Source organism: Delphinus delphis, chromosome 5 (assembly GCF_949987515.2).
Source record: "Delphinus delphis chromosome 5, mDelDel1.2, whole genome shotgun sequence".
Classification (NCBI taxonomy): Eukaryota; Metazoa; Chordata; class Mammalia; order Artiodactyla; family Delphinidae; genus Delphinus; species Delphinus delphis.
The window spans coordinates 57732092-57746891 of record NC_082687.1 but is presented as its reverse complement, the minus strand read 5'-3'; the positions used below and the strand labels follow the sequence as shown (position 1 = coordinate 57746891).

General features: G+C 35.6%; 1 protein-coding gene across 1 annotated transcript; it reads right to left on the bottom strand.

Moving 5' to 3' along the window:
• Positions 1-4988: 4988 nt before the first annotated feature.
• On the bottom strand, positions 4989-5513 carry LOC138414090 (tigger transposable element-derived protein 1-like). The gene has a single exon (XM_069540710.1). It carries the CDS (start codon positions 5511-5513, stop codon positions 4989-4991), a length of 525 nt encoding a protein of 174 aa, XP_069396811.1.
• Between the last annotated feature and the right edge of the window lie 9287 nt (positions 5514-14800).

Below are 14800 nucleotides of genomic sequence, written 5' to 3'. Positions count from 1 at the left end.
TTCAGAGAACTAGGAGGTTTACATTTGTTGGAAGAGCATCATTAGTAGACTCTCTTTCTCTCAGAACAGCAAAGCAAACAGTCTTTCAAGGGAACAGTGGTGAATTCCAGGATTTCAAAGCTGAGTAATCAGGAAGCCACGCCAAGAGTACTGGCTCCAAGACCACACTAGTTTTTTACAGCCCCTGCAACCAGATTGATCGACCCAACTGTGACATCCACAAAGCTGGCTAAAAAACTGATCACTCAGTTATGGCTTTGCTTCTGCACTTCTTACAAAACAGCTATAGAGGCATGACCCAAAATATCCATATCTATCTGCAAAATCTGGTCCACATGCACTGCTTTGCAGAAGCTATGTTCTATGCAAGATCTGAATATTTTGGAAGTTTGGAAAGCCCAGTCCTTAGCATTCCAGTCTCTTATGCACAGTAAGGCACATAAGAGTGAGCCATTCTGCAGTTATCTACACACAGATATTTTTAAATTGCTTCTTTCAGCTTTTATGCCTTCACACAATGTCTGCAATAACTTCTGTTTTAAATATAAATATTCAAGCATTGCCATTGTCATTAGCATTCACACAGCACCTGTATTATACACAGTAATGGAAATAGTAATACAAATTCCTGTCTCTAATTCAGTAACCTCCTCTCAACATTTTTTCTGTCACTCTATAATTTATCCATAATTTTCTTTAGAGAATATGCTGAAAACTTTAATCTTGCTTATGAATTTTTGAGTATTAAAAAAATCTGGAGCTGAAGAATCAAGGACCTTTGTCAACTATCATTCTGTGGTCAACTCTATTCTAGATTTTGTATCAGAGGAGCTGAAGTCAGATCTTGGCTTTTGCTAAGTAAGCATTCACTGTTCTATTTTATATGCCATTTTTTTTAAACAGTAGGGAAGCTGGCATTTTGCTTCAGGTGACTGGCCTTCATTTAGAATGTTTATGCCTCAGATAAAAATAGAACAGAAAGTCTATTTTTTGTGTGTGTGTGTAGCAAATTACGTATAATTACAAGCATGAAATAACACATAGCATATGTCAGTAATATATTCAATACTGAGGCCAAATTCCATAATGATCAATTCCCTGGAGATTTCTGGGCCAACTCTCTAGAACTGTATTGTGTCTGCCACATGATACAACATTGCATACTTTCAGTTATGTGTCATCTCCTAAGGTATGTGATCTTTTTTTTTTAAATAAAACTTTTTAAAGGTAAACAAAATCAGAGGGAAACACCATTAATACTTCTAATGACAGCGTATGAATCTGTTCACATTCTTGTACAGAATAAGAAAATTCAATGAGTACATTCTATTATGGATAACATAAAATCTCAAATAAAAGTTTTACCAAAAAATCAGTCTTTAAAATTCCCTTTAGCTCCATCGAGTGCAGAACATCCACATCGTACATAACGATCAAGGAACTAGAACTGGGAACAGCTGCTGGGACAGCAGGGGGAGCAAATAGGTGTCATGTAGTGATGGCCTCCAATCTTTCCAGAAAGTCTATTTTTTTAATTAAAATAATCCTGTATCAGAAGATTCAATCTTGAACCTATCCAGCACTTAGCAGTTATATACTTGTAGTGCTTAACAACAATTCTAATATTATTAACTTAGGACTACTATTTTATAAAACTAAAAAGCTATATAAGTTATTCTACACACTTAAAATGTCTTATTCCTCAAACCAAAATCTTACGAGATATATGTTGTTAATATCCTAACTTTCCTTACTAAGGAAGTCGAAGTTTAGTCAAAAGTAGGACTTGATTTTCATCATACTCTTTCTTGGTCCTGTGTTGGTTTTCTACTGCTGTGTAACAAATTGCCCAAACTGGGTGGCTTGAAACAACACACTTTATTATATCTGTGGGTCAGGAGTGACAAGGTTTATCTAGGTATTTTGCTAAGAATCTCACCTGGCTGCAATCAAGGTATCTGCTAGAATTCATTCTTTTGTGAAAATTAAGAAAAAGTCCACTTCCAGGTTCAATTAAAGTGTTGGTAGAATTCATTTCCTTACAGGTATAGAACTTAGGGCTCCAATTTCTTGTTGGCTATTGGCAGAAAACTTCCCTTAGATCTTGGCCAGGTGGGTTTTGCAACATGGCTGCTTACTTCTTCCAGGGCAGTTAGGTAAAGAATCTCCAGAGCCAGTCAGCTAGAAATATGGGTTCTTATATAATGTAACATAATCACAGGAGTGCTGTTCCACCAACTTTGCTATATTTTATTCATTAGAAGTTAGAGGACCTAACCCCATGCGAGTGCTTGATGGGGGCTTGTTATAAAAGGGTGTGAAGACCAGCAGGCAGGAATTATGGAGGACCACTCTGGAGTCTCTGCCACAGTCTACACTAAAGCTCCCAGTGATTCTTTTTCCTCTCAAATGAAAAATACATTCACCATCGCATGTCCCAAGTCCCAATAATAAATTGTTTACAGTGTCTGTTCAATGTATAGGATCTAAATTAAGTCTATATTTGGATGAGGTTACTTAGGTGTAGTTCCTGTAAAATTACATTGATCTGTAAAACTGAAGAGACTGGTTATCTCCCCCTCCCCCATACATGCAACATACAGTGGTGGGACAGGCATGAGATAATAGCTATAAACATTCATCCATAAATGAGAGTCACAAAGGAGTCCATGGTCTATAGCAGTTTTGAAATATAGCTGGGCAAATGTTGGCTCTTTCCTTGATTAGGTTTCAATACCTAGGAAGAATTGTCCATGCCTCTCAGCTGTCTCTGGGTCCTTGATTTTGTTCTCCAAGTCACTCTTCCTTTTTCATGAGAGGTAGCACCTATTTTATCAGCCTGCTTCCTGTCAGTAGACTTTTGAGACTTTGACAACCTTCTTTCTTTTGAACTTTCCTCTTCTTTTAGTCCAAGTCGGCAGTGTTGTTGAAGAAACAAATGTCTCAGAAAACTGTAGGGCTTTAGTGGATTTTACAGGGGTTCACTCTATCAACTACACATATAGATCTTTTCAAAATAAGCCCTTCACTACCAGGGGATCCTGCTGAGATGGCTGAGGGACAACCCCATTAAGCTTCCTAGAGCCTCTATGGTTTATTGAGAAAGTATGTGAGGCATAAGATTAAGAGTCTTTACTATTTTCAAAGAACACTTTGCATGGCTGAATACTCTGACCTTTCGATCTTTTTGCAGTTTTAGGAAAATGTTGTAGAGTCAATCCTTGTCTTTTTCTCTAGTTCACACTTTTTAAACATTGATTGAAAGCCAGTTCTCAGTTTTAGCATCCTGGCTACCTGGGAATGTTGAGAATTTTCAAAATTATGAGGTCCTGTTTCCTTTTTATTTAACAGTTGTTTCTTCAATTCATCTCTCTCCTTTAGCATTTTACAGTAATCAGTAAGAAGAAGCCAGTAGGCATTCAGTACTTTTCTTGGAAATCTCTTTAACTATACAGTAAGTCCCTTACATACAAACGATTTTCATTCCAAGAGTGCATTCGTAAGTCCAGTTTGTTGGTAAGTCCAACAAAGTTAGCCTAGGTACCCAACTAATGCAATCGGCTATATAGTACTGTATTGTCATAGGTTTATAATACTTTTCACACAAATAATACATAAAAAATGAACAAAAAAATATTTTTAATCTTACAGTACAGTACCCTGAAAAGTACAGTAGTACAGTACAACAGCTGGCATACAGGGGCTGGCATCAAGTGAAAAGGCAAGAAGAGTTACTGACTGGAGGAGGAAGAGGAAATGGGAGATGGTAGAACTGAAGGATGGTCAGCGATAGGAGATGGAGGGCAAGCTGCAATTTCACTCACGCCTGATGTTGATGGCACAGGTTCTGATTCCTTGCTGGATTCAGTTCTATCTACCCCCTTGAAAAAATGATCCAGTGATGTCTGCATAGTAGCTCTTTTTTTCTTGTCATAGATGACATGGGAACACTGGATTGCATTATGAACTGCTGCTGCAACCTTCATGTACTGTTCTACGTTCTGGTCCTGTGCCTCAAAAACTAACAGTGCCTCCTCAAAGAAAATCCCCTTGTCATTTCCTGCATCGTGAATCTCTTCAGTTCTTCAGTTACTTCTCCTTCCTCTTGTCTCCCTTCATCCTTTCTCTGGGCCTCCACTTCCATCAGGTCTTCATTAGTAAGCTCCTCATGTTGCACAGCAAGGAATTCAGTGAAGTCGTCCTCTTGCAGATCTAGCTCCAGCTTCTCACTGAGGGTCACTAAGTTACTGAAGACCTCTTTGGACTCCTCATCCACATTCTCAGATCCACAAATTTCATGAACAAACTACGGGCACAGGTTCTTTCAAACCCCATTCATGGTGATGGCTGTAACCTCACACCAAGCAAAGTCAATGTTTTTTATGGCCTTGTAGATGTTATAATCCTTCCAAAATTGTCACAAGGTTGTTCCTGATTCATCACTTGCCTTTGCTGCCTGATGAAAAGTGTGACATAAATAATATTTCTTGAAAGTCGCTATAGCTTCCTGGTCCATAGGTTGGATGAGCGACGTAGTATTTGGTGGCAGATGCACTACTTTGACGTTGGGATGAAAGTCGTCCATGAATGGGAGGTGGCCCAGAGCATTGTCAAACAGCAAGAGAATGTTGAATGGGATACGCTTCTCCAGTAAATATTTCTCTACCTCTGGGATAAAGTAATTGAAAAACCAGTCCTGGAAAATAGCCTGTGTAACCCAGGCTTTGGGGTTACCCTTCCACACAACAGGAAGAGAGCCCTTAGCTATGTTTTTAAGGGCTCTTGGTTTCTCTGAATGATGAACTAAGAGAGGCTTCAGCTTCATATCGCCAGAAGCATTGCCACCAAACCATAGAGTTAGCCTGTTTTTGCTGCTTTATAGCCTGGCATCAACTTTTCCTCCTCACTGATGTAACTTCGGTCTGGCATCCTGTCTCATCCACATTAAAAACCTGCTCAGGAAAATATGTGCCTTCATCAGTAATTTCTCAAAGTGATTTAGGAAATTCCCGGGCAGTTACCATATCTGCACTCTCTGCCTCGTCAGTTACTTTTATGTTGTGAATGTTGGCTCTAGCCATGAACCCATGAAACCAGCCATGACTGGCATTAAAAGATGCACCCTCTGATTCTTCGCCGTGTTTCTTCTTCAAGTCTTCATACAGGCTTTTAGCTTTCTCTTGAATCAGCATTAAGCTGAGTGGGACTCGACACTGATGCTGATCTTGTATACACACACTGAGGAGTTTCTCCATCTCCTCCATCACTTTTCCATGCTTCTTTGATATTATTGTCGGCACAGCAGACTTCACGTGTTCCATGATCTTGTCCGTGTTCTTTAGAATCATGCCAGTGGTTGAGTGATTCATGTTATAAGAATGAGAGATGTCTACCATCTTTTCACCTTGCTCCATTCTCTCAATTATTTTCACTTTTGTTTCCATCGTTATTTCTTGGCGCTTCTTAACTGTACCAGCTACATCACTGCTGCTTTTACACTTGCTTCTGTTCATCCTGGGCTTGAAATAAAGATACTATACTACTGTACTCCATACAGTACTGTATAGTAAAAGTACACAAAAGTACAACCACTTGTGAAGGGTGCATGTATGTGACAGTGGACACCAGACCCGTGAACTAACTTATATGACTGGACATGCAAATGCATTTTTGCATCTTTGAAAGTTTACAGCTTGAAGGTTCATATGTAGGAGACTTACTGTATATTCAAGTTCATCACTTAAAATTCTGCTTTCCATATATCTCATGAGATAATTTTGCTAAAGTTTCTGTCACTACATAACAAGGATCCTTCTTCCTCTAGCTTCCAATAACATCACATGCTTTTAAGCTCTCACTGCTAGCATCCTATTGAATGGTAATAGCCTATTCAAAACAGTATAGGATTTCTCTGTCATGCTTCTCAGAAGTTCTCCAGCCTCTACCCACCGCCTTCTTCCAAAGCTACTTCTGCATGCTTAGGTATTTATTACACCAGCATCCTACTTCAGGGTACCAAAATCTGTATTAGTTAATTATTTGCTTCTTAACAAATTATCACAATCTTAATGTTAAAAACAATGCACATTTATTATTTCACAGTTTCTGTGTGTCAGAAATTGAGCTCTACTTATTGAGGTCTTCTGGGGAAGGCTTCACAAGGCTACAACCAAGGCTTCAGCTGGCATGTATTCTCATCTGGAGGCTCAAATTGGGAAGAATCCACTTCTAAGCACATTCAGGTTGTTGGCAGAACTCATTTCCTTATGTCCTTAGGACTGAGGTGCCAGCTTCTTGCTAAGTGCCAGCTGGAGGTCTATCTCAGCTCCTAGAAGCTGCCCTCAGATCCTTGCCAAACGGACTTCCCAAACCGACTGCTTGCTTATTCAAAGCCAAATAGGGAGAGAGTTTCTTAGCAGTCTGTCTGCTAAGAATGTGGTCTTTCATTATAATGTAACAGAATTATGAAGTGACATCATATCTCCCATCATCTCTGTCATGTTCCATTGATTAGAAGCAGGTCATAAGTCCCACCACACTCAAGTGAAGGGTATGAACATCAGGAGGTAGGATCATGAAAGGGCCACCCTAGAAGTCTGTCTACCATGGGTAAAAACCCAAAGTTCTTATATCCAAAACTAGGCTTACTAATTTTATAAATTTGATTTTTTTTTTAATCTGTGAAATTTATTTCTTCTTTAAAATGTTTTAGTGACAATCACTCCCACTACCCAGAGACCCATGTAAGGATGATAATGATAAACTTTATAAAAATTTAAAAACTGTTCCTTAATACATTTATATAATAGTATTGATAATGACCATAGCTCTCTCAAATTGAAAAGAAAATTAATTTATATATATTATATACTAACTTATAATTAATACATTTTATATGATTACTAGTATAATTAATATATATAACTTAGAAATAGCAGGCAGTTAAAAATATTATCAATGTTGCTTAAAATGAATGAAAGAAAGAATGTCTCAAGTTCCACAAAGCAGAATCTATAGTAAAATATTCTAATTCTTCAACATGAAACACAATAATAAATCCATTAATACTCAGTTATTTAAGTGAATCTCCCCTTGCTTTTAGCTTTGATGATGTTTTCCACTTAATTTTCAGTGCATTTTAAAGAATAATTAATATAGTTAATATAAACCTTTCAAGTAACTGATGTATTTAATACTCAAAACTTCATTTGTCTATTTTCACAAAAGTAAAATCTAATTCAATGTACATTTCTCTTTCTCAAAGGTATTATTTTTAATTGAGTCTTGCAGATTGTTTTAATTAGCTTAGTTTTTCCTTATGCTCAGACTGTTATATTTCAGTCATCGTAGGATGATGGCTTTGTTTTGCATTTAAAATTCATTTTACGGGCTTCCCTGGTGGCACAGTGGTTGAGAGTCCGCCTGCCAATGTAGGGGACACGGGTCCGTTGCCCGGTCCGGGAAGATCCCACATGCTGCAGAGCAGCTGGGCCCGTGAGCCATGGCCGCTGGGCCTGCATCCGGAGCCTGTGCTCTGCAACGGGAGAGGCCACAACAGTGAGAGACCCGCGTACCGCAAAAACAGAAAACAAAAAACAAAAAAACAACAAAAAAATTCATTTTGCTCTGAAGTACAATCTTGCATAGAAATACCACAGAAGCAGTAGCATTTTAGCCCTACCGTTATAACTCTAGGAGCAAGAGAAGGAAAAGAAACTTTAAAAATACACAAGCCCAAATGGAGAAGCAAATCTCAAAATGAAAAGATAAAAACTCAAAGTGTCTTTCTTTTCATAATGTCAGATAATTTTTTTAATAATTTTAAAACATACTCAATTTTTAGAATCAAATGTCACAGTAATTTGGCCAAAGCTAAAAAATAGTTAAACTTTTAGGAATCATCAGTATGTAGACTTAGAAAATCATTATTTAGTGCACAAGGCCTAGGAAAAATTTCTGAGGTTCTTAATAAAATTTATTTACTCAGCTGAATTTTCTCTCACCACTGAATCAAAAAATGTAATCCTGAGGATTATTTTCCTGTCAATCTGCAAACTTTACTATAAAACATAATTATTTAAATTATATAGAATAGTAAATGCATTTTTCCATTTTTAACAGTAATGTCTATTAATTATACACTATTTAGTAAACAGAAGATTACATAGAATAACATTTTAAAAGTTGCCCACAGTCACCTCAAAATAAGTACTATTATCAATTCCCTGAATAATTTCTTATATTTCCCTATGAATATTCTGTATCCAATCCTAATGTCTATAGTAGTAATGTCCAACAGAAATGTAATTCAAGCCCATATGTCACTTAAAATTTTCTGATACATTAAAAGATCTACAAGGAGATGATTGAAATAAATTTTAATAATATATTTTACCTGATATGTACAAAACATAAAACACGGGTGATACTTAATTTTATGTCAAACTGGCTGGGTCATGGTTCTCAAATTTTTGCTCAAACAGTATTCTAGATGTTTCTGTGAGGGTTTTTAAAAATCAGGTTAACATGTAAAAAAGTGGACTTTGAATACAGTAGATTGCTGCCCACAATATGGGCCTCATCCTAATTTCCTTAAGGCCTAAATAGATTAAAAGACTGATCTCTGAGCAAGAAGGAATTCCACCAGCAGATGGCTTTTGGATTTGAGTTTCAATAAAAGCTCTTCCCTGGATCTCTAGCTTGATGGCCAACTAACACTGCAGATTTTGAACTTCCCAACCTTCATAATCCCATTAGCCAGTGTTTCTTACTTTTGAACTATATTACTTTTGCCATCAGGATCTGTTTATATGAATAGTTATGTTTATCCCAGATTGATTTCTCCAAGGTGAAGTTTTGGGAAAAAAGAGTCAAAATTTAATGCTAGTAATATGTATTGAAAATGAGCCTAAATGGCTGTGTTTCTGTATGCTTGCTACACATTGGGTTGCAAAATACCTTTAAAATGTCATATTTATTTATAAGAAATGTTCTGAAATTTAAGGGCTTCAGGCTAATATAATTTTATGAGCATTTTTTAATTAATTTATTTATTTTTGGGCTGTGTTGGGTCGTCATTTCTGTGCGAGGGCTTTCTCTAGTTGTGGCAAGTGGGGGCCACTCTTCATCACAGTGCGTGGGCCTCTCACTATTGCGGCCTCTCTTGTTGTGGAGCACAGGCTCCAGATGCGCAGGTTCAGTAGTTGTGGTTCACGGGCTTAGTTGCTGCGCGGCATGTGCGATCCTCCCAGACCAGGGCTCGAACCCGTGTCCCCTGCATTAGCAGGCAGATTCTCAACCACTGCGCCACCGGGGAAGCCCCGATGAGCATTTTTTAAAACAATGGGTTTGCAATTAACTTGTATCAGGTTAGTGGATGAGTTAGAAAACTTTGCTAGAGCTATCTCAGACATTAGTGCATATAACAGTAACCAGAGAGGTGTGTAAAACAGATTCCAGGGGTCTACCCAGCAAAGACTCATCCATAAAGGATGCAGGACCCAGAAAACAGATGGTCTGATAAGCCCTATTATGTTAAACCTATAACCTGATACTTAATCAAACTGTTAACAAGGAAATCAATTTTCATTTCTCAGTGCTGTTAAATACTACTAGGTCAGCCATGGCATTTGTTCTGGGGGAAAGTACAGCTGTTTTTTGCATTTTTTCCAGTCTTTCTGTTTTGGGGCCTTAAAATGAGGTCTAATTCTAAATAGCGGTAATGGCTCATGCAAAATCAAAAGTTATCACTTAGATATACAGAATAATCAAAATCTATGAAAAGTTGAATAATTATTTCAATTAATCACCTCTCCTTTTTATCACTTTGAAAATTACTTGAAAATTGCTGATATGTTTCAAAAACCTGAAGATATCTTGTTCAGAATACATCAAAATCAGTAATTTTTAAGTCAAATTTCTTGTGAGTTTTACATGCCAGGGAAACTTCTTCAGTATCCAAGAATACATACTTAATTAGTGGAAGGTCTGGGAAACCAAGCACTGTTAACTAAGCACTAAATATTTTTTTTTAGTTTTCCTTTTCCTATTACCTAATTTCAAAGTTATTTATTTATATTTGCTATTTCCAAATTATTAGTATAAATAAAAGAACATGAGCCATGTTTCTTAAAAACTGTGTATAATTTATGAAGTCTTCCACATATACCAAACTTTCAAGCAAAACTTTTCTTCTTCATAATTCTTAGGTTTCATTGACAATTTCTTTGCAGGCCTTTGTCTGGCTTTTCAAGTACCTTTAAGGATTTATTAAGAATAAAGACTATAGCTATTAAGTAGTTTTTATTTCTTCTCAATATTTTAAGGCCTGGCTGAAATGATGCAGAATCTCCTCCAACATGACTCTTGGTTGATCTTGTATCTGGAACGTGTTTTATGAGATAGCCTCATTTTTATCCAGTCCTCCATGCATCATTCTTCTACTTTTATTATCTGTTCACCCAAAATTTGAGGGAAAGGAGTGTTATTTATTAATTTATACATTTCAGTAGAGATTTATGATATATTTTAATTCTACTTATTTATAGCTATATATGAAGCATATATAGTGCGTAACTCTACTATTCAAAAAAAAAAGATATTTTGAAGAGAAATAATTCCATGTATGTGAATTTGTTCTGATAGTCGTTTCCTAATTACATTTTAATCTTTCCTTCCTGACAGTCCTTTTACCTGGAAATAACCTAGGGTCCTGGCTCTAAAATAGATGCTCAAAAATAAAAATCTGTTTAATGTATTTAACCAAGTTCATATTAAATTCGAGACTAAATAAGAAGTCATTTATTTTTTAAACAGTTTTTCCAAAATATGTCCATAATTTTGAGGGCATCTTGAAACTACATAAAAAATTATAGACTCCTACCAACCCATCAGAACATCTTTCTAAAGGCATACACATATAGCACATACTTTTTCCTCTGATATTTACAATCATCTTTTAAAATAATAAGAGGTACTGCTATTTTAATTTATGAATATAACTTTAAAATATTGTTATTGATATTTTATTATAGAATATAAGGATTTAGTAATTTTTACACACCTACCTCAACCTAAGCAATACCATTTCCTTAAATGCCCAATATAGATGAACTAGGTATTTGGGCTCAATCAATTTCTTTATCGCTGAGCCAGTTAGTGGATAATTAGTGGATAATCACTCTGTAACTCTCCCACCAGATAGATGGATGGGTAGATGGATGGATGGATGGATTTATTTATTTATTTATAGTTTTCTATGTACTTATCAATACTACTTCCAAAATTCTCAAACAAAAATTTTAAAACTACTTATCATTTTTGACAATATTAGACATATCAGGAAATCTCTCAGATTCTTTTTGGTTTCCTTTCTGGAGACATCCCAGGTGGAATCTTTTGTCCCCTTGCTCTCCATTCCTGATCTATAACTCTCATGATAAATTTTATTAACTTATTTTCTGTTTGCCTAACTTGTTTGCCTCTTTTGTTTTTAGATTTACCTCTTCCTTAGATTAGGGCCCTTCTCTGGTAGATCACTGATAAAGGGCTACTGAAAGATATAGTTCTTGCATTCTTACATGTCTAAAATATCATTGGCATATATTTGAGAGACAGGTTTTCTGATTATAAAAGTCCAATTTGGAAATAATTTTCTTTACAGAAGTCTGAAGACATAGATTCACTGTTGTCTACTATTAAGTCTTATAATGTGTACCATAAAACTTTATACATTTTATATGTTATCTATAATTTTTCCTCTAGTAGATTTTGAACCTTCTACCTGACACAAGAAGTTCTGAAAATATATTAAGAAGTGACTTGGCATGGTGTTTCCCCACCTCGATTTTCTGTTAGATGTTTCCAACTTTTAAAAAATCATGTGTTGTATTTCTGGGAACTGTTTTTTATATTATTTATTTCAAATTTTCTTAACTTCAATTTTTATGGATTTTTACCTTTTGAAATATCAAGTAATCACATGATGAAACACTCTGAATATTTAATATTTTACTATTCTAGACCTTTTTGTAATTTAGCTGTGGGAAATATCCTTAACTTATCCTTCTGAATCATTTATTGCACTTTTGAGGTTGACAAATAGCACTTCATCCTCTCAGACTGTTCCTTTTAAATTACATCTTTTCAAATGGATTCAATACCTTTTTTGTATATTTGAGGCTATTATACATATTACTAAAATGTTTCTATTTTCAACTTCCTTTTGAAAAAAAATTTTTGAATTCATTTTTCTTTATTTTGTTGTAGATTTTGAGCTCCAAAGTTTACATGGGGAAGAATGCTTTCATTAAATATCCATCATTTCTTTCTGGTCTTTTTTTTCTTTGAGAAGCACTAAAATCAAGTATCGGAAACTCTGTGATTATAAGTATGGTATTTGTAACCCCAGTTCATCAACAAAATTTGGTTCTTCTCCTTCTGAGAATATAAGGACCTGGGTATCTCACTTTCCACTAAGAAACCTTCTATTAATTCCTCACATTCTTTAGAATGTGGCTCCTAAGAGGATGTCTCTCCTCTTCTGTGGCTCTTGTTTCAGGGAATGGACCATATCTGCTTCAGTTTCTACATAGAATAAAATTTATGTCACCTGCAGAGTTTGAGTCAGTTTACTTATACCAACAAATTAAACAAGAAAGGCCACTGGGAACATAAATCTTCTTTTATAGAATTTTTACCAGTCCTTCTGTTCTCTCTATCATGTCTCAGTTCAACCATTCACATTACACAATGCTTTCCCTATCTGCACCTGGCCTTGGTTCTGTGACATGGATTAGCATTTTTCTCATTGCCTCCCCCATCTGTAGGTACTTGGTGTTCAGTTCTTTTATATTTGCTAAGTTCCCCATATTCTGTCTATAATTTGAGAATCCTCTAGACTTTCCTCTCCAAGTATTTGTCATTTAGGTTTATACTTGTTATTTCTCCATTTATATTTTAAGTGAAGTTAGGTAAGAAACAAAGGTAAACATTGAACAGAGGTTCAATCCACCGCTTTTAACTGAGGTCTTTCTTATAGTTCTTGGTTTTCTTTGCTTTCCCAATCTTATAATGTTTCTGTATATCCTGGATTTTTATGTGATTATAATCAACAGTAAAGAAGAAATCCAGGAAAAGTCACTATTTACAATGTTATTGCCAAATTTGTGCGCAGTTTTAAAATTAATTCACCTTAATAACTGATTCAGTTAGCATTTGCTGCCTAAGAAAACACCCCCAAAACTAACACCTTAAAATAATAATCACTTTGTTAGCTCATGAATCTGTGGGTGTGTAATTTTGTCTGGGCTTGACTGGATGCGCCTTCTAGTCAGGGCTCAACTTAATTATTCTCTGGTATCTCAACAGAGAATTATGGAGATAGATGATAAGAAACCTCTGATGCCTCTCTCCAGTGAATCCCTCATCCTCCAGCAGGCTAATGAGGGCTACTTTATGTGGTGGGAGAGTTTGAGGAGCAGAAGTGTGTAAACTCCAATGAATAAGCCAAAGCTATTCACCCATCATAGTTTTTATTGTCCCCTTACTAAAGTACATTACGTGGTCTAGGCTACATTCAAGTGGTAGAAGAATGGACTCCACCAGGTTATGTAGGAGGCTGCAATGTGACATTGCAAAAGTGGAATACAAAAATTGGTAGCCATTTCTTGTAATTTACCACATGACTATATGTTTTATAAGAGAAAACCCATTGTTATTGAATACTCTTAAAAAGAGAAATAAAAGAAAAATTTCTCAATGTTTATTTCTTGGTAGCCAAGCCAAACACGTTAATTTTTTTTCATATAGAGCTCTCTATAACTTGGGGATATAAATAGCCTTCACTAATTGCAGCCCACAGTCAATTACAAGTGGCTATTCCAGGGATAAAGGACCAGTGAAGAATATTCATAACCACCATCCCTATATAGAAATATTTTCAGGTAAACACATTCCATTTCATTTCCAAAGGATGAGTATTTGCATTATAATTAATCTTTATAGAATAAAACATAAGGAAGCATTTATTCATAGAAAACCTGAACATTGATCATGGAGACAGTTTTTCATTACCTTTTCAATATGGATGGAGTTCACAAACACGGGAGGGATTCGGTTACACTGCTGCAAGCATAACACAAAAGAAATGTGAGATATGAAGTGCTAGTAAGTTATAGGAAAGCAGGTAACAAGTTTACTCCTTGGTTATACGTTCTACTTTTTAAACAAAGTATTTGTGAAAATGATATATAGAAATATAAGAAAATGCTATGCCCTCTAATAACTATTTCCTGGGAAATATATGTGAAAATGATGAAGAAAAGAAACTATTGGGTGAACACATATCTATGTAAATAAAGGGAGAAAAAAGGTAATATTTATAATGAAGTTGTAGAAAATAGAATATGTCATACAGGCACAGAAGTAATACTGTATCTGTAAAAGCCAATATGTTCATGTTAGGATTTTAACTTTTTTGCTTTGTATTTTTACTTTATAATTTATTTGCTAAAGATTATATGAAATATAAATCAGAAAGAAGAAAATCATATGGTTAAGATGTAATTAAGATTTTAGAAAGCAAGCATTATGGAAGAAAAAAGAAAATCACAGTAGCCAAAATGACTTTTATTTGTAATGTAAAAGACACCACACTAGTATAAAAAGTCAGCCACATTTGAGCACACAAGTGTGCTTTTAGGACTTTCCTGGTGGCACAGTGGTTAAGAATCCGCCTGCCAGTGCAGGGGACACGGGTTTGATCCCTAGTCTGGGAAGATCCCACATGCCATAGAGCAAC